Raw genomic sequence first — 24,500 nt, 5'->3', positions numbered from 1 at the left:
ACACATAGCCATAATATAGAATATAGAAATAGCTCAGCGAAAATCATGAAATATCAGAAAATCAGTCCCAAAACCAAAGGCTGGCATTCAAGCAATAAATCGTGTGCTGGCACTCAATGTGTTAAGAAAAAAAAAAAAAAAATCTTTTTACATTAATCTTGGGTTAAAAAATAGCGGTGTTAAAATAATTGTGGGTTAATGCGTTAATAAAGCTTTGACAGCCTTAGTTATTACACATTCTTACACATACATGTGTGTTGAACATCTGAGGTATTGATGAAGTAACAAAGGAAAAAAGCCAAAAGCACTTACTCCTCAGACATTCTTTGACAATTTTACAGCCCAAAATACAAAAAAGATCCAGGCGGAATAGGTAACAGGTAAGGGTTGAAGAAATATTGTCTGAACTGTCAGATGCAAGCTGGCTGTGTGACATAACCGAGCATCTCGCTCAATTGAATAAGAAGCTGTAGGGACGCAAACAAGTCCCACCCAAAACTTGACCAATATAGTTGTGAACTGAGACAACCCTTATTTTGTTATTTTTGAGTACAGTTACAGTTGTGTGTTCATGCAGACACATAATAGCAATTTCATTACGAATTGAAAATGGGGGACCCTGATGTAAACAAGTCGAAAGTCTTTCTCTGGTCTGCATCCCCTTAACAATTGTGTGTATTGAGCTGTACTGTACTGTACCCATTCTGCAATCTGTTAATTAAAGTTAATTAAACTATCTTCCATTAGTTTGATGTATGGCCTCTGCAAGGTTGTGTGCAGCCATTTGTTTTTGTAACATCTTCTACATCTGTCCCACGTGTTCTTTGCAGCTCACAGGTGTTAGTTCTGTCCCTCTTGACTGTGACAAAAAGGTTTTGAACAAACTTAATGTCATAGCTTGTATTTGATGATATTCTTCTTTGTTATTTACTTGAATGGTTTGATCATTGATTGATGGAGTAATATGGGGTTCTGATAAACTAAAATTATTTGTTAAAATAACATAAGCTAACATATATTTTTACATCTATGCAAATGCATATGCAATATGTATAACTTGAATAAGTAATAAATACAGAAACAACATGTTTAACAATATGTAAATGAGTAGCTACATTTATTTTACATTACATTAACATTTATACGGTCTTTGGCCCTTTGAGGGCAACCAATGCTGATGTGGCCCTCTGTGAAAATGAGTTTGACACCCCTGCTTTAGAGCGTCGAGCAATCATATTAATATTTGTACTAATACATGCATAAATTATAATGAATTAGCCTCTGTAAGAATCTGCAATAATATTCTTTTTGGGACAGACCCCAGATGGAACCTTATAATTCCAAGGTCGCAGTCACAGTATATACTGTATATCTTGCAAAAAAGAGGAACATGTAGTTAAAGAGACAATCCACCCTAAAAGAGGTTATTTTTTTATAAAACTGTACAGCTCAGTGTTGATATGAACGACATGAACAACCTTTAGCCGAACCACAGAAAAGACCAACCAACTAAGATTCTAAATGTCACAACATTCCTTTAACACCTCCCTCTATCTACCTTCCTACCCAACATATCTCTTTATCTCTCTCTCTCTCTCTCTCTCTCTCTCTCTCTCTCTCTCTCTCTCTCTCTCTCTCTCTCTCTCTCTCTCTCGCTACCTCCTCACTCTCTACCTCCTCTCTCTCTACCTCCTCTCTCTATCTCCTCTCTATCTCTATCTCTCTCTCTCTATCTCTCTCTCACTACCTCCTCTCTCTCTCTACCTCCTCTCTCTCTCTCTCTCACTCTACCTCCTCTATCTCTACCTCCTCTCTCTCTACCTCCTCTCTTTCTCTTTCTCTATCTCTACCTCCTCTCTCTCTACCTCCTCTCTCACTCTACCTCCTCTATCTCTACCTCCTCTCTCTGTATATTTTCGTCTGATGGAGAGAGGAAGGAACCTCTAGCTGGAGTTTCCATAGCAACCCAGTTTGGTGAGCAGTGGAGCTGTGTGTCTCTCACTGTGTGTCTGCACTGTCTGGTTCCCACAGGTTCTTGTGATGATCATGGTGGTGCAGGTGAACCCTGGTAATGTGTTGCTGTACACATAGAAACCCATCTATGGGAGACCAGGGCTGGAGATCTTTGGGGAATTTCACCATTCAATGCTATTTTAGATTCTTGGGATCATGACTCTATTTTAAAATCAATTCTTCAAAATCAATCAAATCTATTCAGCGGGATAGATTCTGTCCTGGATCGCTGGTAACACATTCAGTGCCATTCACTGATTAACACGTTTCTGAGGCCCGACCGTTGAGTGCCAATCACGTGTTAACACGTTTCTGGATCGTTTTAATTTTATTTCTATTTTAATACCCTATTCAATGCTAGTGTTGCCTGAAAAATGCATACTGGGAATCCGAAGGTGCAGTACCGGCCGCATCCTACCAGGCGGCAGTATCGAACACCCTTTGAAACTCTGTGTCTTGCGTCGATTATATTGGTCCGGGCGGACTTTTCCATGTCGGGCAAGGGGAGCGTCAAATGCTCCAGATGGATGATGTATGGCGGATTATGTTGGCGACACGATCGACACCAATACTTGGAATGGCGATCAGATAATTGGAATATTCTTTTCGGGGTACATCCTAGTCAACGTAAGGGCTATATGATATCAATCTTGCGTTGATCCAAGAATGTTTTCATTGCGATCCAAGTGTATGTGTGTAACGCTAGTCCATAGCGTATTCCGTTGGTGACGAGCAAAGCATCGAAGAAAAAAAAAACCCACCCTTTCATGCATTCATGATGGAACTATCGTATGCATTTGATTTTTTTATTCTAGGGACAAAACGCCAATGGATTTAGTATAATACACGTTATATTAAACACACGTCAGGAATTGGCGGCACGGTGGTGTAGTGGTTAACACTGTCGCCTCACAGCAAGAAGGTCCAGGGTTCGATTCCCGCTTGGGGACCAGGTTTCCGCGTTGCCAGGTACCCAGGTGGGGTATCTCCCGGGCCTTTCTGTGTGGAGTTTGCATGTTCTCCCCGTGCTCGCAAGGGTTCCCCCCCGATAAGATAAACCCAATGGAAAAACATACACATAACAGATCGCTGACGCTGTTGTGTCCTTGACGAAGACGGCAGGAGCACTTGGATTGGTCCCCGGGCACGGTAACTCGCCGACGCCCTGTCTGCTCCCGGCTGCCCCTGGGGGAAAGGACGACGGGATGGGTTAAGCGCAGAGCTCAATCGCATCGGCGACTGAGAAAAAAGACAATGCGTGTGTGTGTGTGTGTGTGTGCCGCTCCCTTTGCATGTCCCAGTTCGTTGCATGCCGAATAAAGACCCCTAAAAAGGTCCTGCATTATTATTATTATTATTATTATTATTATTGGCCCGGATCATTCCGAAATAACTCATATTCACCACGGTATAAAACGGGAACGTATGGATGGAAATATTATTTATTTTTTGCATCTTGACCGGAAGAAACTCAGTGTCAAATTACTATAGTATTATATCCATAGCTATAATATAGAATATAGTTATAGTTCTACAAACAAGGTGACAGACTCCATTAGTTTAATGGGTAGCCTCGCATAGCCGTCGTCCGGAAGAGGCGTGGCACAGAATGTGTTAACTGCCATCGCAAAGCGTATGAGTTTTCTGCCTCGCTAATGTTTATAATCTGTAGGGTTTAGCACGATAACCATTCATAGTTCTAAGGTCATAGAATAGAATCTCGGCTCTTGTGTGTGTCTGTGTGTCTCTGTCTGTATCTGTGTCTTTCTCTGTGTCTCTGTGTGTGTGTCTCTGTGTGTGTCTCTGTGTGTGTGTGTGTGTGTGTCTGTCTCTGTGTGTGCCTCTGTGTCTCTGTGTGTGTGTCTCTGTGTGTGTCTGTGTCTCTGTGTGTGTCTCTGTGTGTGTCTGTGTCTCTGTGTGTGTCTGTGTCTCTGTGTGTGTCTCTGTGTGTCTCTGTCTGTGTGTCTGTGTCTCTGTGTGTGTCTCTGTGTGTCTCTGTGTCTCTGTGTGTGTCTCTGTGTCTCTGTGTGTCTCTGTGTGTGTCTCTGTGTGTGTCTCTGTGTGTGTCTCTGTGTGTGTCTCTGTGTCTCTGTGTGTGTCTCTCTGTGTGTGTGTGTGTGTAATCAACATGTCCTCTCCTCTCTCTTTGACGCATCATGTTCGGTGTGACCTGGTGGAGCCGGGGCTGCTGGGTGGTGATGTCATCACAGCGGGGTCTGGTGGGGTGCGGGGTGTACATCCATCTCAATCCACCAAACCAACACACAGTCAATGAATATAAATCCAACTGTTGATCAGATGAGATTGGAGGTGTGTGTGTGTGTGTGTGTGTGTGTGTGTGTGTGTGTGTGTGTGTGTGTGTGTGTGTGTGTGTGTGTGTGTGTGTGTGTGTGTGTGTGTGTTGTAAGTGTGTAGGTGGAGTTGTTCTATTCTCCCGAGGATGGTCTGTCCAGGTCGCTATGGCAACAGCCTGTGTGCAATCTGTTCAACATGAATGGTCTCCCCTATATCTCTCTCTTTCTCTCTCTTCCTCTTTCTTTCTCTCTCTTTGTCTTTGCTCTGCCCTTCGCGCCTCACACAGACGCGTTCTCCCTCGAGACTGACTGGACAAAAGCAGGAGACTCTAATCACGCTACAAACAAACTACGCTAATTGACGCTAAGCGTCCTTAGAGCACGGTTGGACGTCACAAAGGCCTCTGTTAGCATCGTTAGCTGATGATTAGCCTGCTTAGACCGGCATGTAAGATGATGAATCCATGCACGTGTCCTTGTAAATCAATTCAGCATTAACACGCTCACACTTACAAATACATCGTCTTATGTTAATGTCTCCTAAATCCTTGCTATGTAAGGGCTTGGTTCTGTAATACTGTTCAGCAGGCTCTTGTTGTGGTGACAGGCCTGCCATGGATTAGATCAGTGGTTCTCAACCCCCCAAGGCGGTCGCCAGGTGATTTTGGGGGGTCATGGTAAAGATATAGAAATACATCATCATCTTTATACCATTTGATTTGTCGGATGCTTTTATTTTCCTGTAACATAGTGAATGTTTGAAGTCTAAAAGCCCTCTTCCAATAATAATAATAATTAATAATTACTTGCATTTATATACAGTAGTGCTTTTCTAGACACTCAAAGCGCTTTACAATGTAGGGTGTAAATTGCCTCCTTCACCACCACTGGTAGCACCCAACCTTGGGCTATGCAGGCTCAATGGCTGCCATACACTGGCACCAGGCACACATCACACTACACCATGGCTGACCGGCTCAGGAGACAGGGATTGATATCAGCCAATTAAGGGGGAGAAGGATGATTAGGTGGCCTTGATGTCAGAGACCTGATTGACCCGATTGGGAATTTGGCCAGGAACGTCGGGGAACCCCCTACTCTTTACAATCATTGATCAAGTTAGTCTGAAAAGAGGAAATGAAAAGCATTATTTTGAGTCAAATTTCACCATTCTGTCTATGCTTGACTATGTAGGGCGGGGGGGGGTCTGTTCCCCGAAGCCTGTTTTTAGGATTCTAACTTCGGCAGCGTTTTTCTAACGGACCTTCGAACCATCGTTTTTAATCATATGAATATTTTTTCCGGTTCAGTACTGTTGAGACTTGACTTTAGGCACATAGCGCACATAACGTAGTGTATAATATTACATTTACGCATATAACGTAGCGTACATATGCGCATATAGCTGCAGTAAAAAATGGTTAGTAAAAGTAGTAGTCTCTCTACTTACTGGTCACAGGAGTCTTCAATAACATTTGGATGGTAATCCATTTTGTGAATGCATTTGTTGAAATAGCATCTTTGTTGGCAGACGGTTCCTGCTATCTTAATGTTAGCAAGCTAAACCTGCATAGCGCGACTAACGTGCATAGCATTTTCATTAATTTCCTGATGTATGACGGTGACCCCTCCTCACGTGACCCAATATGACTGTGTTGTGTCTGTGTGTTCGTGCGTGACTTTCGAATTATGGAATCGAACCCAGGACCTTCTTGCTGTGAGGCGAGAGTGTTAACCACTAGGGCTGTACCGAATGTCATTTTTTAACATTCAAAGCTTCTATTGAAGTATTCGAACGAAGCTTCGAATGTCTGTAAAAAAAAATAAAAAATCACAATATAGTTCTTTCTTTTTTTATGTTTTTTTTTCTTTTTTTAACTAAATCCTCAATTTGAATTAAGTGATTAATCTGATTAAAGGAGTCTTTTTCTTTTATTAAATCAACTTTCTTTATCAGTTTCGTCAACATAAATAATCCAATAAGGGCACGGTTGGTATGAAAGTGATGGTGACGTCTTATAGTATAATATTAGTGTAGCCTAATCTTTATCTGCAACTGTGAAGAAAACCCCCATTGGTTTAAACAGATTGAATAGACGGAATAAAAAAAAAGATTAAAAAAAAATTATAATAATTAAAACATTTAAATTAAAAATTCGAATGTTGATTTAGAATTCGAATGTCAACATTATGTTCGAAGCATTCGGTACAGCCCTATTAACCACTACACTTCCATGTCGCCTAAATACTATATACTCTGTCACGAACACAGATATATAAATACAAATATATACTGTGTGGTCAGATGATCACATATTACAAGCAGGTAGGGCTGACCTTTGAAGCTTTTTTTTGGCAATCGAAGCTTCGGGGCCGAGCTTCGATTTTAATTCGAAGCTTCGTGAAAAAAATATATATATTAATTTTATTTTATGTTGTGGGACTTGTACAGCACTTTGGTAAACTTTGTTGTTTTTAAATGTACTCTATAAATAAATTGGATTTAATTAATTAAGTAGCCCCTTTCGTGACTGACGCAACCAACAAGGTTTCACTCGGCTGCCCTGCCTGGGTGCAGTGGGGCTGCTCTCACAGCCAACGACATGACATTACATAATTATGTTGCAACCTTCGTCTTATCAAGCAAACAATTATATTATATTTAATTTATAATTTATAATTATATCAGACAATGCACATACAAAAGCAGATGATTACAATTAAATTAGCCAACTTGGTAACACATTAGTCATAGCAGCATAGGCATAGCCTTATTAATGTTTTGTGTGGCGTCACCGTCGTGTACAGCGATACTTACGTTTTTTTAGGTGATTTGACAAAGTTGTTGTAGAGTTGTGATATGCCATTTTCTTCTGGCATATCTGGCACTTGGCTTTTTGGGCATTGTCTTTGCATATTTTAAAGAGTAACCACACGTCTGATGACTTCTTCGTCGACATGTCTGCTGCACATGTCCTTGTTGTTTTCAACACAGATAATCTCCACGTGCTTGTTGTAGAGCGGTGGAGTCGAGGCGCCGCTTACTTTCGTTTCATTGGACTGGAGGCGCAAGATTTTGGAGGCAAACATTTTTTTTTTTAATGTTCGAATGCTCGTGCCATCGAACGAAGCTTTGAAGTATTTAAGACAGCCCTACAAGCAGGTGTCCAGATAATCTGACCAGTTCAGCTAACCAGCCAGTGTGCAGATAATCTGACTAGTTCAGCCAACAAGCCACTGTGCAGATAATCTGACTAGTTCAGCAAACAAGCCACTGTGCAGAGAATCTGACTAGTTCAGCCAACAAGCCACTGTGCAGAGAATCTGACTAGTTCAGCCAACAAGCCACTGTGCAGAGAATCTGACTAGTTCAGCAAACAAGCCACTGTGCAGAGAATCTGACTAGTTCAGCCAACAAGCCACTGTGCAGAGAATCTGACTAGTTCAGCCAACAAGCCACTGTGCAGAGAATCTGACTAGTTCAGCAAACAAGCCACTGTGCAGAGAATCTGACTAGTTCAGCAAACAAGCCACTGTGCAGAGAATCTGACTAGTTCAGCCAACATGCCACTGTGCAGAGAATCTGACTAGTTCAGCCAACATGCCACTGTGCAGAGAATCTGACTAGTTCAGCCAACATGCCACTGTGCAGAGAATCTGACTAGTTCAGCCAACATGCCACTGTGCAGAGCTTATTCTCCACAAATGTGTAATTTTGTTCTTACAAACCTGCCAACGTTAGTTTCCGCAGTCGGTGTACTTGAGCAACGATGAGAGGGAGGGCTATACTGAGTGAGGCGTTGGCACGGCTGTGTTGCGGTCACAGGCACGGGGCCAAAAGGTCACAGGCACGGGGCCAAAAGGTCACAGGCACGGGGCCAAAAGGTCACAGGCACGGGGCCAAAAGGTCACAGGCACGGGGCCAAAGGCCCAATACCTTTCCAAAAATCACTGTATATAGCGCTTTTCAAAACCGCGCCACGGCACGACCTATTGTGGTCCTAACAGGTGAGTAACGGAGTGCCGGTCTGCGGACATGCGTGGGCCTTCGTGATGCCGGAGTAGACATGCGTGGGCCTTCGTGATGCCAGAGTAGACATGCGTGGGCCTTCGTGATGCTAGAGGAGACATGCGTGGGCCTTCGTGATGCCAGAGTAGACATGCGTGGGCCTTCGTGATGCCAGAGTAGACATGCGTGGGCCTTTGTGATGCCAGAGTAGACATGCGTGGGCCAGCGTTTCCGTTAGCCGGTAATTACCGGTATTTTGACCGGCAAAATCTGTTGAAGTCCGACATATTTAATCTCTCCGGTCTTAATGTCCGGTGAAAATAATTCCCTGAGTCTAAGCACAATTTGATTATTTGAATTGTATTAAAATAGGCTAAAATTAAATAGCCTATGCGATGAACGAAACGATCATTACATTTGTTTCCTCGTTGCTTCTAATAATGACAACGACGTTGTCAGCGAGAGCTTAGTGCTGGGTGTGTGAACTTTTGTGAAGCTGCAGAGCCGCAGCAGCAGCAGCACAATGCAGTATTCCAGCAGTACTCCAATTCAGCCATTTTCAGCCAATGTTGGGTGGGGGGCGCTGTTGTGCGGTTCCCAGAAAAGAGCCAATAACAGCTAAATCAGCTGCTCTGCAGCGCCATACTCTTTGCAAATAAGTCGTTGCGAGGTGGAGAGAGTCGTCACGCAAACCACGATAATGTTGCCGTCTCTCTGCTTTCTCAGTTCTTCGCTTGATATAATTAATACAAATGTCCAATATAACGGAATTCGTTAGCTCATAAAAATGTGATTATAACAGACTGCTGTTTAGTGTCGGACCGACTGCTCACATACGCGGTCTATTTTATTTCAAGTCAGCAGCAGCACGGAGTATCGAGGGACTTATTTTATTTGGAATATATTAATGACTGTATACGCAAAAGTAGCCTAGTTTTAAGTAATAATATTATAAATCTACATGCCTTGAGGATGACATTCTTTATATAGCCTGCCTATCAATTGTTTTAAAGCTCAATAAACTATGACCGGAATTAATCTCATTTGTCCGGTAGATTGAAATCTTGCAGGTCACGGAGACCGGCAACAATTTTTTCTAACGGAAACCCTGGCGTGGGCCTTCGTGAGGCCAGAGTAGACATGCGTGGGCCTTCGTGATGCCATAGTAGTACTTGTTTTATCCCTGTTGCCAGACTAGTATTTGGTTCATCATCTCTGTGATGTCATGATCGTAAGACCAAGCCTGTGAATTGAGCTTGGTGTGTGTGTGTGTGTGTGTGTGTGTGTGTGTGTGTGTGTGTGTGTGTGTGTGTGTGTGTGTGTGTGTGTGTGTGTGTGTGTGTGTGTGTGTGTGTGTGTGTGTGTGTGTGTGTGTGGATTGTAAGGATAGTTATGAACTGGTTCAAGTTCTTTAATAGTTGTCATACAGAAGTACAGAATACTTTCATACAAAATGCTTCTTACTGTTACGCTCCAGAGACTGTGCTAGACAAGATAGTATCAAATAACATAATAACATAATATAGCATGAATTTAGAAGAAGAAAATGAGGTCACAGTGTTCGGTATAGACATATGTACAATGTTCTGAGTTACCATATAATATACAATACACAATACTATGCAGTGTACTAATGTACAGTACTATCTAGTGCAAAGCAGAAATGGGATGAGGTACAATTTTAGGTACAATTTACAGTAAGGTGTACGAGTTGTAGTGCAATCCTTCATCCATAAATATAAAGTGTGGGGAGTGGGTGCTACAGTGTGTTTGTTTAAAGTGGGTGTGTGCTATAAGTGTGTGGAGTGGGTGCTACAGTGTGTTTGTTTAAAGTGAGTGTGTGCGTGTGGATGTGTGTGCTATGTGCGTTTGGTGGTTGTTGTTGTGTAGTGTTCATTCATTGTTCGTTTAGCAGCCTGATGGCCTGGGGATAGAAGCTTCTTCTGAGTCTTTCTGTGCTCGCCTTGAGACTCCTGTATCGCTTGCCTGACCGCAGCAGTTCAAAGAGGCAGTTGTTCGGGTGACTGGAGTCTTTAATGATTCTCTTAGCCTTGCCCTTGCAACGCTTGTAGTAAATGTTCTGGAGGGTGGGGAGCCCCCCTCCAATTGTGCGTTCGGCTGAACGTGTCACTCTTTGTAGTCTGCTTTGGTCTTGTGCAGTGCTATTCCCAAACCAGGAGGTGATGTTGCCGGTCAGGATGCTCTCTATTGTACATGAGTAGAAGTTCTTAAGGATCTTCTGGCTGACTTGGAACTTCCTTAGGCGCCTGAGGAAGTAGAGGCGTTGTCGTGCCTTCTTCACAACACTGTTAATGTGTGTGGTCCATGTCAAGTCCTCGGATATGTAGGCTCCGAGGTACTTAAAGCTGTTGACTCTCTCAACCGGTGCCCCGTCGATGCTGAGGGGGCTGTAGTCCTTGACCCCCGACCTCCTGAAGTCCACAATCATCTCCTTTGTTTTGCTGACGTTCAGGGAGAGGCTGTTTTCCTGGCACCATCCCGCCAGGACCTTGACCTCTTCCAGGTAGGCCCTCTCGTCGTTGGCAGAGATCAGGCCCACCACCACTGTGTCGTCAGCAAATTTGACGATTGTATTGCTACTCCGCTGAGCCACACAGTCGTGTGTGTACAGGGAGTAGAGGAGGGGACTCAGAACACAGCCCTGGGGGGCCCCTATGTTGAGGGTGATGGATGAGGAGGTGCAGTTGCCTGCTCTCACCACCTGGGGTCTGCCAGTCAGGAAGTCCAAGACCCACTGGCAGAGGTCATAGCCCAAGCCCAGGTCCCTGAGCTTGGCTATGAGTATGGAGGGGACTATGGTATTGAATGCCGAGCTGTAGTCGATGAATAGCATTCTCACATAGTTCCCCTGCCTCTTGTCCAGGTGTGATGCTGCTGTGTGCAGCACATGGGATATGGCGTCCTCCGTGGACCTGTTGGGGCGGTATGCAAATAGCAGGGGGTCCATGTTGATGGGGAGGGAGGAGCAGATGTAGCCCTTTACTAGCTTCTCGAAGCACTTCATGGCTATGGAGGTGAGAGCTACAGGGCGGTAGTCGTTGAGGCAAGCAGGCTTGGATTTTTTGGGTACAGGGATAATAGTGGACTTCTTCAGGCAGGTGGGGATGACAGCCTGTTCTAAGGACAGGTTAAATATGTCAGTGAATACTGGGGCCAGTTGGTCGGCACAGACTTTTAGGACGCGGCCGGGGATGCCGTCTGGACCTGCTGCCTTCCTGATATTCACTTTTTTAAAGGTCCGCCTCACCTCATGCTCTGTTACCCTGAACACTGCGCCTCCATCACCAGCCGACCCCCCCCCCCCCCATTGCCGAGGCTTGTGAGCTGGTGTTGTTATTACCAGCATCAAACCTCGCATAGAAGGTATTGAGGTCATTTGCTAAGGAGATGTCACTGTTCAGTTTGAGGGAGGCGCCTTTGTAGTCTGTCATCGTTTTGAGCCCCTGCCACATAGCTCTAGAGTCAGCTTGTTCAAACTGGAGTTCAATTTTATCCCTGTAGCGTCGTTTGGCCTCTGACACAGTCCTCCTTACGTTGTATCGCGCCACCTTGTGGTCATTCATGTTGCCTGCCTCTAGGCCGTCGTTGTATGCTTTGGTGCGCTCTCTCAGAGCTTCACGGACGGATTTGTCTACCCAGGGTTTTTGATTTGGGTAAACTTTCATTTTGGTAGTGGGGATTGTTTCTTTCACCCTAGTACAAACATAGTCCAGCACTGTCTCCGTGTAGGCATTAATGTTATCTGTGTCGCGGAACACATTCCAGTCTGTGTTGTGAAACACTGACCGGATCGTATCCTCTGACGTCACATCCCATTTCTGCACCTCTCACGAGACTACGGGAGTACTTTTAATTTTCTGTCTGTACTTTGGTGAAAGAAAAATTGATGCGTGATCTGACTTACCAAAGCCACTATCAGAATGAGCCTTGTAGCCACCTTTAAATTGCGTGTAACAGTGATCTAGGATGTTACCGCCTCTGGTGTTGCAAGTCACATGCTGATAGAAGTCGGGCAATACCTTTCTCAGATTGGCGCTATTGAAATCTCCCAGAACTAAAATGGCGGCGTTAACATTCGCCTCTTGGATTCTATTTACCTCGTTGTGTAGTCTGGAGAGCGCAACCTTGTTGCTGGCTTGCGGTGGAATATACACTCCGACCAGGACGATCGCCGTTAACTCCCTCGGGAGGAAGAAAGGACGACACTTGATGGTTATATATTCCAGTTCTGGGGAGCAGTGGTTGGATAATTCCTTCACGTTAGTTGGGTCACTCCAATTTTTGTTCAACATGAAGGCAATACCTCCTCCACGTTGTTTACCGGATTCTGCTGTTCTATCCTTGCGGTGAATGAAGAAATGATCGGCCGGTTGGATGGCGTGGTCTGGGACTTCTGGCGCCAGCCACGTCTCGATGAAGCAGAGAACGTTACAGTCCCTAACGTCTCTCTGGAATTGAATCCTTGCTCGGATGTCGTCTAGTTTATTGTCTATTGATTGTACATTGGCTAGCAATATACTGGGTAGTGGTGTCCTGTGCCGCCTGGTTCTCAGCCTGTTACGGACTCCAGCTCTCTTTCCTCGCCGTCTGGGTCCTTTGTCCCTGGGGGCGAGATCCGGTCCTGATGTCCTCAAGATCTCAACGGGCCATTGTTGCGGTTCAGAGAGCTGATCCAGAGAGTAATCCAGTCGGTAAGTTTCCCGTAATCCAATGTCTATAAGTGACTGACGGTCATACACATTAAATGCACCTACTGTTGGTACAGACAAAACTCTTAAAACTATAAATATTAACAAAAGTATGCACTGCTCTGGTGTTTCTATAGAGCTTGGATGAACTCATCTGTACAGAGATCAGGGATGGTTTCTTTCTTTGCTTGATTTGTTTGTTTTGTGTTTTCTTGTTCTCACCCCTGATTACCCTCTGTTGTTGTTGTGCTGTCCTAATTACATCCCCTGTGTTTGTGTGTCTGTGTGCATATATGTGTACATGAGTCTGTGTGTGACTGATGACTAAATTACTTTTTGCTTACACGCAAGATAAGGCAACATAAACTATTATGAGTCTTAAGTGGCAGTTGTTGCAGCGGTGTGTGTGTGTGTCTGTAGTCGATGGTAACAAGCTTAGTTTAGCTAGTCTGGCAGGGAGAGACCCCCCCCCACACACACACACAGAAGCCAGCCTCGGCACTGGCTGCCCTGCTATGATGTCACCTTGCCTCTGATTGGCTGTCAGCCTGCTGAGGGGAGGAGGGAGATGGATGTCAGCGAGCGAGGGAGGAGAGAGAGAGAAAATGCTGGAAGTGTTCTGTGGAGGGTTTCTCCGACAGCGGTGTGGGGAGTGTGTGTAGCCTGGGCGCGAGGTGTGTGTGTGTGTGTGTGTGCGTATGTGAAGTGTGAAGTGTGTGTGTGTGTGAGTTGGGGGTACGGAGAAGAGAGACCGAGGGGGGGGCACCCCAAAAACCACGCCCTCCAGGAGGCATGAGGCGCCTCATCTGCCAACGCATCTGTGACTGTGAGTGAGCCGGGGTGTGTGTGTGAGTGGGATTTGAGATTGTTGGTTGATAATCGTTTATTGTACATAGTGCTTGCGTGTGTCTGTGTGTGTGTTTGTGTGTGTGTGAGAGAAAGAGAGTGTGAGAGAATATGTGAGGATGCTGTAAATAGCTGTACGTGGTGCTTGCATGCTGTTTGTGTGAGAGAGAGAGAGAGAGAGAGAGAGAGAGAGAGAGAGAGAGAGAGAGAGAGAGAGAGAGAGAGAGAGAGAGAGAGAGAGAGAGAGAGAGAGAGAGAGAGAGAGAGAGAGAGAGAGAGAGAGAGAGAGAGAGAGAGAGAGAGAGAGAGAGAGAGAGAGAGAGAGAGAGAGAGAGAGAGAGAGAGAGAGAGAGAGAGAGAGAGAGAGAGAGAGAGAGAGAGAGAGAGAGAGAGAGAGAGAGAGAGAGAGCGAGAGAGAGAGAGAGAGAGAGAGAGAGATATGGTTTAAGATGGATGTGTATGAAGGATGTTATAAACCGATGCGTATAGTGCCTGGATAGATCCAAGTAGCTGGTATAGAGTACAACACAAACACACTGGAGTTTACCTCCATGGTATATGATGGGCTTTCTCCACAAAGCAACGTGTATTGTGTTTGTTGTTGATGATCTGTGGCTTCTGCATGTTGACATTGGCATGTGTGTGTGTGTGTGTCTGTATATATGTTTGTGTGTATATATGTGTGTGCGTGTGCGTACTAGCTAGGTTAGCTGATGTATGAGTCAAGGTGTGGGGTGGTGGCTTTGGCGCATTTAACATGCTATGCTGCACAGCTGGTCGCTACAACGACGGGAGAGAGACTGCATTCTACCGCAAGCACTTTGATCTCTACCACCTCGCTGGATCTGTGCGTGTGTGTGTGTACATCCCAGAACAGCTAGAGTTGTCAGCATCGGTCTCAAATACCGGCAAGCAAAACTACAAGCACCGTCATGGATTGCTTTAATTTAAACAAATACTGATTTTACATCCTAACTAATGGTGTAAAATCCATATAACTAACGAACCAGCCACATCCCCATCCGTTGCTCCACTGTGTCAGAGACGAGAGCGCGTGGTCTTCTACACGAGACTAGGGATTTGTACCGAATCAGGTACTTTTAAGGGTACCGACTACCGAGTAGGCTTGGGCGGTATTACGGTATACCAGGGTATAAGGGCGGCTAGGTGGTGTAGTGGGCAAGGCACTCGCCACCAGTGTGGAGACGCTAGGATTCGCGTGTTCGAATCCAGCTCTCCACATTGTTTTCAGTTTAGCTGGTCGTCCGCAGTAATACACATTGGCCGTATTACGGGGAGGGAAAACTGAAGGGTGGGGATCGAACGTTGTGAACAAGCGACTCCTACAAGTCGGTTGGTGCGCCTGCGCAGTAGAATCAGGAAGTGTCGGGGGCAGCGTGAGCCTCCCACGCGTTACTCCTCGACACCGAGAGATCGAGCTGCGCAGGTGAAAAGATGCGACTGCTGTTACCTCAAGTACCGGAGGGGACTTGTGCTATGTATGACTTAGTCCACATTGCAGCCGGCTTGTGGGAGGCAAGAAACAGCGTTCGTGACAGGGGAGGGTTGAATTGGATGATACGAAATTGGGATGGGAGAAAAATATAGAAAAATGGGAGAAAAAGTGGATCAAAAAAAAAAAACGGTATACCAGGGTATTTAGAAATCCCGACGGTATACCGTCAAAATCACAGATGCGTTTCAGTATAATTACACTAAAACAGAGTTTTGACAGTGGTTGGTTGTAGTGCACACACGCGCCGCCACCAGCAGAGGGCGAGACCAGTCCTCACTAGTGGAGCGAGTGGATCACAACGGTGTTCACGTTTTACGGTAATGTTGCGACAGTGCTGTGAAAATACCGTAAAGCGTTGTGGTAAAGAGTGTTGATGTGTGTTGTTGTGGAGCAAGCAAATAAATGGTAAAACGTTACGTCGCAGTCCGGTGCGTTTTTGAATACACAATACTAACGTTATTAGTACTACCAGGTGCTGCAGGCTAACTGGCTACCATTCTGAGAGCTAACGATAGTAGCACCATGATTTGTTTACTTGGTAACACGGGTTGCCCCCCCCCCCCCGCTGATGAAAATGAAAGTCATACCGTCATATACCGTATACCGGGGTATTATGTCAGCAAGGTATGGCGGTGTGAAAAAAATGATACCGCCCAAGCCTAGTACAGAGTCCGACCCAATCACGTCGGTACTACCGAGTACCGATTCACGTGAGATCCGCCGGTGACACATTTCGGTAAAAAAAATTATCCGATGACGTCAACGTTTCGTTTACCGCGATACGAAACCTATGAAGTGTGCCGCACGTTCATGCGCACAATACAAGCTTACCTAGGATTTGACTTGATTCAACAACAAAGCAGTCGGGGCAATGGCAAGCCGAAAACAGTCGCAAGTGTCATTACACTTTACAAAGCTAGATGCAGACAACGCTCGCTGCAATATTATATATATATATATATATATATATATTAACAAATAGTTCAAAATAAACTATTTTAAGTTTGGCCATTTCTTTTTTTACAACTGAGGTAGATAGATAAAAATTTTTGAGACTAAAGTACAGAAAAAAGGTACCTCGGTTCACAGGTACAGGTATCGGTTCAAATGTGAAGGGTACCCAACCCTTGCACGAGACACTATTAACATGTTGTTGTGTCCGTTTTAGGAGATGTGCGGTGGGCGTGTTTGATATTTCGATGGGGCCATGTATGTAAAACACAGGGTTCGTACAAGGTCCTTGAAGTGCTTAAAGTGCTTGACTTTTCACCCAAAAAAGTCGAGGCCTGGAATTCTTAAACAGCCCATTTCTTTTAACAAGGTGCTTAAAAAGTCCTTGAAATTCAAATCAACCATTCGCATTGAATGTTTTGTTCATCCATGATCAAATTGTTCTGAATCAAGAAATACATTTTTTTTGTTCATTCATTCATTCATTCATTTTATTTTGTTTCGTACATGGGGGTACAGTTCATCTTTGCACAATATCACCAACATATATATATTTTTTTTACATGATACACCCATGGCTGAAAAGGAGCAGGATGAAGAAAACCTATGTTTCCTGCCCCCTTCCAAACTTCATATTTATTTTAACATAATGGTCAGCTCAAGTGCACCTTACAGCTTCATACCATATAATAATAATCATTACCATAATTATGATAACAATAATAATGATAATCAGGGCCGCCTGGGAGAAATGCGAGGCCCTGTGCGAGATTTAAACGCGAGGGCATGATACAGTCAACATATAGCAAGAGAGAGAGAGCGAGAGAGAGCTCCCGTTCTACAGTCAATATACAGTGTTATCGCTTTGTAACACTACAAATTTCTCCACAACACACATGTACAAGTGGCAGTAATGCAGAAAATCCAGCAAGGGAAGAAGCAGTGTAGAAAACAGGTGGAGTTTTTGCCTAGCAATGGGAATGCTTTGGCTGTACTGTGTAGATAGAAGTACACACTTTAGTGTTGTCTTTGTTTACAAGGCTTCAGGTATGGTTGCTCTGCTACAAACACAGTAGAGCAGCTGTGTGCATATCCAACCTGTTTTAGGCCAGGTGCAGGATAAAACTAAATGTGACTGAAGGAAAAATTGCAATGAACTGACCGACACAATTGACAACTATAAGCAATGCAATGCTCAGAGAGAGAGAGAGAGAGAGAGTCTGTGATGATCCAGACAGAGAGAGTCTGTGGTCCAGAGAGAGAGATGAGTCTGTGGTCCAGACAGAGAGAGAGAGAGAGAGAGAGAGAGAGAGAGAGAGATGTGTCTGTGGTCCAGACAGAGAGAGAGAGAGAGATAAGCAAGACAGCTAAGATGAGCCCCTAAAGGATATTCAACTTTTAATGGAAGAACAAAACAGAAGGAAAAGATAACTTCACAAAGGCAACATGAATATACATAGATCCAAAAGGACAAAGATCAACACTTAAATCCAAAGAGAAGAGGATCTATACCAGAGAAAACAAAGTAGCAAGGAGCCAACGGCCGACATCAGCTAAGGAGGCTAACTGCAAATAGAGTAGCCAGGTACTGACACCAGGTACACACCATTAGCTACGACAGCTAGCCAGCCCGTTTGGCTCAATATAACGTTAGCTACGTTAGCTAGCCGGCCCGCTTGTCTCAATATAACATTAGCTACGTTAGCTAGCCGGCCCGCTTGGCTCATTATAACGTTAGCTAGCCGGCCCGCTTGGCTCAATATAACATTAGCTACGATAGCTAGCCGGCCCGCTTGGCTCAACATAACGTCTACGACAGCTAGCCGGCCCGCTAGCTCAACATAACGTTGGCTACGATATTTAGCCGGCCCGCTAGCTCAACATAACATTAGCTACGATAGCTAGCCGGCCCGCTAGCTCAACATAAGGTTAGCTACGATAGCTAGCCGGCCCGCTGGTCCAACAGAACGTCAGCTACGATAGCTAGCCGGCCCGAGAGAGAGAGAGATATCTCCACGGCGGGAATAGAATAGAGTGCATTAAAAACTCACCAAACGTCCAAGAGGATGGAGACAACCGCGTGGAGTTGACTAAGTTTATCTGCCGAACGACCGTCCTCTTCATCTTGGCATAACAATGCTGCACGCACTCTCTCTAGGTTAGCTAACGCTAGTTAGCCTTTAGCTAAGCTACTAGCCGACATGGCTATCCCGACAGAACCACACGTTAGCACTCGATATTATAACGTAGCTAAAGCTAACTAGCTGTCCCTGCCTTTAGCTAAGCCGACATGGCTAGCCTGACTAACTTTCTAACATGCAACAACTTTCATCTTCAGTCCATCTGCCGAACGACCGTCCTCTTCGTCTTGGCTGGCATAACCTCCAATGCTGCACGCGCGAAATAGTCAGACGCAGCTGAAGCCTGACGCACGCCGGCCGACTGTACACATGTAACCCCTCCCTTCGTTGAAACCAATAGTATGTCAGCTGCAGAGCCCCAGAGCTCCAATACTGTATCTGCAGAGCCGCAGAGCCAGGAACAAGTCAGACACATTCTACAAACGTGTCTAATGTGAAATATATAAGCATATAAGCAAAACTAGATTTTAGGTCTGTGATGAAAAAGGGCCTCGCGGGAAGGGGGGCCTCGCAAAAAAAAAAAAAAATTAAAAAAAATATATATATTTGCTGCGAGGCCCCCCTTCCCGCGACGCCCTGTGCGAGCGCACTGCTCGCACACCCCCTGAGGTGGCCCTGATGATAATATGACCATGAATAATAACAATAATAGCGGTAATAACAATAACAATAATAATATTGCTAGATACCAATAAACAAACAAAAACCTGCGTCACGAGCCTCGGATGCATGTTTTTTTGTTCCGTTTTAATCAAATCTGACGAGTCCCTGTCTCGTGCGCTCCAACTGCTTTTCCTCATTTCTTCTTCGCATGTGATGCTCTAGCTGGCAAGCAGGCCAAGAAGATGCTTAAAAAGTGAATTGTATCCTTCGAGTGACATCATTGAAAATGAAAAATAGTGCTTGGGAAAGTGCTTGAAAGTCCTTGCATTTTGTTTTGCAATGTGTGTTATCATCAACAAGTGTTCATCAGCGATATGGATGGAGAGGCTCTGAATGCAGACGCGGCTCTACAAGCCACGGTGGCGTGCGAGGAGAAGGCTTCTGCTGGCTGTGCTGGAGAGAGCTGTGTGGGTGGATGTCTTGATTAATGACGGAGAGAGAGGAGGGGCTGAGGATGCCAACTGGGTTTGTGCTGTGTGTGTGTGTGTTGTCAGAAGTGATATGTGTGTGTGTGTTGTCAGAAGTGATATGTGTGTGTGTGTGTGTGTGTTGTCAGAAGTGATGGTATGTGTGTGTTGTCAGGGGATTGTCTCTGCATTAGTGTGCGTGTGTGTATTAGACCAAGACCGTATTGGAGACTCCTTTTCACCATCACTGCACTCATCAGATAACAGTAAATACAACGCTAGTATCAAACGGTATGCAGGTCTCAGGCCGGCCCCTGCTCCCCCCTCCCCCCGCCTCCTGTACCGTGTCCTGAGGGCAGCCCTGCCCCCCCCCCCGTGTCAGCGGGCAGCGGAGTGATGTAACGATCGAGTACGGAATGCGTTTTTTGCTGCTTCACCTTCTAACCAAAGGCCTCTGCGTCTGATCGCGGATCCATTGTAATTAGTATTGATCTGTAATCCCAGAGACCACTCAACACCTCTACCTCCACCCCTTCTTCACTTCTATCCCTTTCTCCTTGTTCTTCTCCTCTCTCGTCATTCCTCCTGTTCTTCCTGCGTGGAGAGGATGTTCAGTAACATGGTGTTCAGTAACATGTAGAGGATGTTCAGTAACATGGAGAGGATGTACAGTAACATGGAGAGGATGTTCAGTAACATGTAGAGGATGTACAGTAACATGTAGAGGATGTTCAGTAACATGGAGAGGATGTACAGTAACATGGAGAGGATGTTCAGTAACATGGAGAGGATGTTCAGTAACATGGAGAGGATGTTCAGTAACATGGAGAGGATGTTCAGTAACATGGAGAGGATGTACAGTAACATGGAGAGGATGTTCAGTAACATGGAGAGGATGTTCAGTAACATGGAGAGGATGTTCAGTAACATGGAGAGGATGTTCAATAACATGGAGAGGATGTTCAGTAACATGGAGAGGATGTTCAGTAACATGGAGAGGATGTTCAGTAACATGGAGAGGATGTTCAGTAACATGGAGAGGATGTTCAGTAACATGGAGAGGATGTTCAGTAACATGGAGAGGATGTTCAGTAACATGGAGAGGATGTTCAGTAACATGGAGACAGGATGTACAGTAACATGGAGAGGATGTTCAGTAACACGGAGAGGATGTTCAGTAACATGGAGAGGATGTTCAGTAACATGGAGAGGATGTTCAGTAACACGGAGAGGATGTTCAGTAACACGGAGAGGATGTTCAGTAACACGGAGAGGATGTTCAGTAACATGGAGAGGATGTACAGTAACATGGAGAGGATGTACAGTAACATGGAGAGGATGTTCAGTAACATGGAGAGGATGTACAGTAACATGGAGAGGATGTACAATAACATGGAGAGGATGTACAGTAACATGTACAGTACAGTAGTAACGTGGCAGTGGGGTGGATATGTCTGAATGCACTGACTCGTAGCTCTGTTGTTATGACTATGTGGAGAGAATGCAGATCATCATCACGGCTTAACGTTTGCTATGTGTTATCATACCATATGAGACGTATAATTTATAACGACACAAATATTATTACTAGACAATGTAAACAAATGGAACAGTGTTTGACCTGTTGTACCACTGTAGAGCTATTAGGCATTTTCTCTGGTTATCAATGGTCACAGGCAGCCATGTTGGAAGAGAGAGAACATGCCATGCAAGGCCTTTATACCACAATGTGACGTATAGGCTACGGCACTGCTGTTCGATATTCACCTAGTTTCTAAAAGTGAGGCTTTTAGGAGCTGATAAAGACATGGTACTAAACTATAAAACAGTATCATCTCTAATGTGGTTCTTAATGTTAATTTGCTTCTGGGGAGGATGTTCGGAGGGTTCACACGGAGGGATTGGATGTGGGTGATAACACTGTCTTCTCTCTCTCTCTCTCTCTCTCTCTCTCTCTCTCTCTCTCTCTCCTCTCTCTCCTATCTCTCCTCTCTCTCCTCTCTCTCCTCTCTCTCTCTCTCTCTCAGACCGTAGTTTTGAGGATGATGACGGTGTGGATGGGAGTCGCTCTTCGGCCCAGGCTGCCTTCAAGGTCCCCAAAGTCCCCAAGAAGACAGCAGAGTCTTCAAGCGCACGCAGGCCCAGCGCCTCTGGGAGCAAGCTAGGTAAACATACACACACACACACACACACACACGCACACACACACACACACACACACATATATATATATACTGTATATTAGGGCTGACCTTCGATTTATTTTCTTTTGGAATTCGAAGCTTCGGGGCCGAGATTAGATTTTAATTCGAAGCTTCGAAATAAATAAAAAATATTAAAAAAAAATCTTCAAATTTTTATTTTTTTTATGTTGTGGGACTTGTACAGCACTTAGTTCAACGTTGTCAGTGCTGTAAAGTTTAAACCTTTTTAAATCTTAGACAAACTAAACACTTTGCTTCCATGAAATATTGTAAGCCGTCATTTGAGGCTTTATAAAAGCAGCACAATGAACACAAATCTGTCAGTGCCGAGTCCGACCTCATCTTAAATAACAAACAGCATTGCTTGTTGTAATTAACAAAGAGAGGCAGAGTTGATTTAGCAAAAAAAAAATAATAATAATAATTCATATTTTCTTTCTTATACAATCGATTTTTATTTTCATATTCGAATCCCATGCCCATCGAACGAAGCTTCGAAGTATTTAAGACAGCCCTACTGTATATACATCTATACTAGGCCTAGTGCAAGCTAGGTAAACACACTCACACACACGCATATATATATTAGTTTCATCACGATACGATATCGATTCTTTGGACAACGATACGATATTTGCCGATATCACAAAGTGCCACGATACGATTCGATTCAGGTGCCTGCGATCGATATGAGACGATATTATGTGCCCATTTAACACAATCAGTCACATTTAGATCAACTAAAAAAAGGCTACGGAAATATCAATTGACGTTTTTATTTTTGAGCTCTTCCAGACATTTAAATGAAAAACAATCTATTGTTTTTAATACAAATAGACCTCCTGTTCACTGTAAAGTGCCATGTTTTTATATATTGAGCTTTAAACTTTAAGTAAAATGTTTTGCAACTCACAACACGCAAGCTAAAACCCCTTCCTCTCCCAAACCATTCCTACAATTGTTTTATGTTGCATGATGATCATGATATGTATTCATGTTTAAATATCAACATTATCTGTCCATCCTCAGTAAATAATATCAATATAATAATACTCCCGACTTCATTTGGTCTTTACACACACACACACACACACACACACGCAGAATGCCCCCGCCCCTCCTACTTCCCCTCTCCTCTCTCCGTTTCTCTCACGGTTAGCTTAGTTAGCTTAAGCAGCTAACCTAACGTTAATTTAGATCTGCCCACGCGACGTGGGCATAAAGGAATGGCGACGATGCAAACCATGTTAGATGCATTTGACCCGTTGCGGGGAAAAAACTGCACAGACTTCGGGTCTCAAAATAGACGCTCTGAAGCCCTGCTCTCGCTCTGCTGTACAGAGCTACACAGAGTTTCACAACACTGGGCGCGGGGCGGATATGACGTCGCTGTCGCCGGATTTTCTAAATAAGAGTATCGCAATATGAATCGATCTTTTTACGTTTAATCGATCCTATTTGATTATTGATAATAGATCGATATATCGATCTGGATCGATGTATCGTCCCACCCCTAATATATATACATACATACATACATATATATACTGTATATACATCTATACTAGGCCTAGTGCGAGCTAGGTAAACACACACACTACGCTGCTTCCTCTGCTGTTTTGATCAACCTCAGTCTTTATTCAGTGAGTGTGTTTATAGATATGACGATATATGGCGATGTGATACTCGGTCCATGTCGCTCAGCCCTGCTTTCAGTCTGAAACTAAGTATCGGTTTTGACACAACAATCAAAATAAATCTAACGATATGTTTGATTGGTATGTTCATGGGTGCAGACTATTTTCCGCATGTTTTTTTGGTCCAGCACATGGTTTGTATCTGCATTCTTTTGTAATTGTTTTGCGTCCCTCTTCATCCTCTCAGCTCAGCCTGGATCCCTGTCCAACACAAGTTACAAAACACACTGAGACAAACAAACAGCTCATCCTGGATCCCTGTCCAACACAAGTTACAAAACACACTGAGACAAACAAACAAGACTCATTCAACTTTAACGTCCTCCTCGGAGCGGCTGAGCAGAGAGAGAGAGAGAGCAGAGAGAGAGCAGAGAGAGCAGAGAGAGAGAGAGAGCAGAGAGAGAGAGAGAGAGAGAGAGCAGAGAGAGAAAGAGAGCAGAGAGAGAGGGAGAGAGAGCAGAGATTGATTGATTGATTGATTGAACATTTTATTAACAGATTGCAGAATGGGTACAGTACAGTACAGCTCAATACATACAATTGTTAAGGGGATGCAGACCAGAGAAAGACTTTCATCTTGTTTACATCAGGGTCCCCATTTTCAATTCATCATAACATATATGACATACATGACATACAGATAGACAGTACTGCTACATCTATACATTTATGACATACCAGATTTGCAAATACAGTACTGTTTGTGATACGAAAAGAGTCCAGGAAAGAGAGTATATACATTTGACATAGAAACTGTACATTGGAGGAGGTTGGGTGGGGGGCGGGACACTGTACAACTGAACAAGCAAAACTGTACATTGGAATATTGACAAGACCATACTTGGTCATTTACTGTACATTGGGGGGGGTTGTGTTAGGACATTTACAGGGGCCAGTTTAGAATTGCAGTCTCCCGTAGGTGTTTTTTGAGTGTTTTTGAAAGTGGGTAGTGATTCACATTCCTTTACAGCTTTGGGTAGGGCGTTCCACATTGATGTGGCATAATTGCGAAACGTGTTTAGTCCCTTGTTTGAGCCGAATCTGGGTTTA

General features: G+C 44.3%; 1 protein-coding gene across 8 annotated transcripts in view; it reads left to right on the top strand.

Moving 5' to 3' along the window:
* The first annotated feature begins 13,776 nt into the window (after nucleotides 1-13,776).
* clasp2 (cytoplasmic linker associated protein 2) overlaps nucleotides 13,777-24,500 on the top strand; it is a 199,473-nt gene continuing 188,749 nt past the window's right edge. For all 8 annotated transcript variants that reach the window (XM_084313566.1, XM_084313565.1, XM_084313564.1 and 5 more), the window contains exons 1-2: nucleotides 13,777-13,851; nucleotides 21,577-21,714. In XM_084313566.1, coding sequence (XP_084169692.1) covers nucleotides 13,818-13,851; nucleotides 21,577-21,714 — 172 coding nt within the window. In that variant the 5' untranslated portion in view covers nucleotides 13,777-13,817. The remainder of the gene's footprint in view (nucleotides 13,852-21,576; nucleotides 21,715-24,500) is intronic.

This window comes from Notolepis coatsorum (assembly GCF_963971535.1).
Source record: "Notolepis coatsorum genome assembly, chromosome: 4".
Lineage (NCBI taxonomy): Eukaryota > Metazoa > Chordata > Actinopteri > Aulopiformes > Paralepididae > Notolepis > Notolepis coatsorum.
This window is presented reverse-complemented; position numbering and strand designations above follow the sequence as displayed.